Source organism: Arachis duranensis, unplaced genomic scaffold (genome assembly GCF_000817695.3).
Source record: "Arachis duranensis cultivar V14167 unplaced genomic scaffold, aradu.V14167.gnm2.J7QH unplaced_Scaffold_44922, whole genome shotgun sequence".
Lineage (NCBI taxonomy): Eukaryota > Viridiplantae > Streptophyta > Magnoliopsida > Fabales > Fabaceae > Arachis > Arachis duranensis.
In genome coordinates, this window is record NW_026264930.1 from 23,911 (window position 1) to 26,052 (window position 2,142).

The following is a 2,142-nucleotide window of genomic DNA, read 5'->3' on the forward strand; positions in this document are numbered from 1 at the left end:
AAATTTAAGACAAGGTTTGTTTTGGTGCATCTCTCTAAGACTTTTTCAAGGTTACCTAGGCAATGATCAAAAATGAATCACTGTACACACTAAAGTCGTCCATGAAAACTTCCATACATTGTTCTAGAAAATCCGCAAATACGCTCATCATGCATCTTTGAATCGTTGCTAGTGCATTGCATAGACCAAATGGCATACGCTTGTAAGCATATGTTCCAAAGGGGCAAGTAAATGTGGTTTTTTCTTGGTCCTCTAGAGCAATGTGTATTTGGAAGTATCCGGAGTAACCATCAAGAAAGAAATAATAAGATTTACCGGCTAGTCGATCAAGCATTTGATCAATAAATGGTAGTGGAAAGTGATCTTTTCTTGTGGCCGCATTCAATCTTCGGTAGTCTATGCATACTCTCCAAGAATTTTGCACTCTTGTTGCTATTAGTTCACCACTTTTATTTTTGATTGTGGTCACCCCGGATTTCTTTGGCACCACTTGGACCGGGCTTACCCACTCGCTATCCGAGATAGGATAGATGATGTCCGCTTCAAGTAGCCGAGTGACCTCTTTTTTCACAACCTCAAGAATGGTTGGGTTATGTCTCCTTTGAGGTTGTCAGACCCGTCTTGCTCCTTCTTCAAGAAATATGCGGTGCTCGCATACTTGGGGGCTTATTCCCACTAGATCCGCCAAACTCCACCCGATTGCCCTTTTATTTTTCCTCAAGACATCTAGCAACTTTTCTTCTTGTTGAGGAGTTAGCTCTTTTGCGATTATCACGGGCAGTTTTTGGGATTCATCAAGATATGAGTACTTTATGTGGGGTGGTAGTGGCTTCAATTCCATCTTTTTGTCATTATTTGAGGTTTGAGTTTCCGGATGGTTTGTATGGTGCGTGGTGTTTAATTTGCTTGGATCTTCATTTGCTTCCTCAATCATGTACTTCTCATCTAACTTTGCAAGGTGCACTTCGGCAACAATGTTGTCAATTAGGTCACACTAGAATAGAGAGTGATTCTCCGGTGGATGATTCATTGCTTCTTCTAGGCTAAAACTTACGACTCTCCCATCTGTCTCAAATGAGTAGGTTCCCGAGTAGGCATCTAGCTTAAATCTAGAAGTTCTCAAAAATGGTCTTCCAAGTAGGATGGATGATGCTCTCTCGGTTTCGCTTGATGGCATTTCAAGGACATAGAAGTCAATCGGAAACACCAACCCTTTGATATTCACCAGTACATCTTCCGCAACACCCGTCACGATTATTATGCTTTTATCCGCTAGGACAAATCTTGCCGTCGACCTTTTTAGTGGTGGCAACTTCAATACCCGGTAGACGGAGAGAGGCATGATACTAACACATGCTCTAAGGTCACACATACAATCTATGAATTGAACTCCATTGACGGTGCAAGTGACCATACAAGGGCCTGGATCATCACATTTCTCGGGCAATGCTCCCATTAAAGCGGAAATAGAACTCCCCAATGGGATGGTTTCCAATTCAAGAATTCTATCCTTGTTCATGCATAGATCTTTAAGGAATTTTGCATATCTAGGAACTTGATGGATAGCATCAAAGAGGGGGATGGTTACCTCGACTTTCTTGAACGTTTCTATCATTTTGGGGTCGAGTTCTACGCGCTTCCTAGCTTTCTTTGTAAGTGTTGGAAATGGGAGTGGTTGAGCAATTTCTTCTTCCAAGGTTCTCTTAGTCTTGGGGGTCTCTTTTGTTGGTTGAGCTTCTTCATCCTCAACTATGACTTGTGGTGTCTCCTCTTCCACTACCTCATCTATATTTATTCTCTCTTCCTCTTGAGCGGTTGTGATGGGGTTTGAATCCTTTGCTCCCTTCTCTTTTAATTGTGTTCCGGATCTTAGGGTGATGGCATTGATGCCTCCCTTAGGATTGGGTTGAGGTTGAGAGGGAATGACGCTTTGGATTGGGGGTTGAGGAGTGGGATTTGATGGTGTATCCATGCGTGCAAGAAGAGCTTGTAGTGTAGAGGTGAGACCGGTAAGACCGGAAGCAAGTGTGTTTTGTAGTTCCTTTTGGCCTTGGATAATGGTCCGGAGTGTTTCGTCTTGGTTGGAGGGAGTGGGTGTATATGTGAGTTGAGGAGCTTGTGATTGGTTGGGTGGTGGTCTTT

At 43.0% G+C, this 2,142-nt stretch overlaps 1 protein-coding gene across 1 annotated transcript; it reads right to left on the bottom strand.

The window, feature by feature from the left end:
- Positions 1-994: 994 nt before the first annotated feature.
- LOC107472306 (uncharacterized) lies at positions 995-1,972 on the bottom strand. Its single transcript, XM_016091839.1, has one exon. The coding sequence runs from the start codon at positions 1,970-1,972 to the stop codon at positions 995-997; it is 978 nt and encodes a 325-aa protein (XP_015947325.1).
- Positions 1,973-2,142: the final 170 nt, after the last annotated feature.

What these genes read in the sequence shown, in the direction of transcription:
- LOC107472306 (XM_016091839.1), bottom strand. Translation starts at nt 1,972, where the DNA reads ATGGATACACCATCAAATCCCACTCCTCAACCCCCAATCCAAAGCGTC.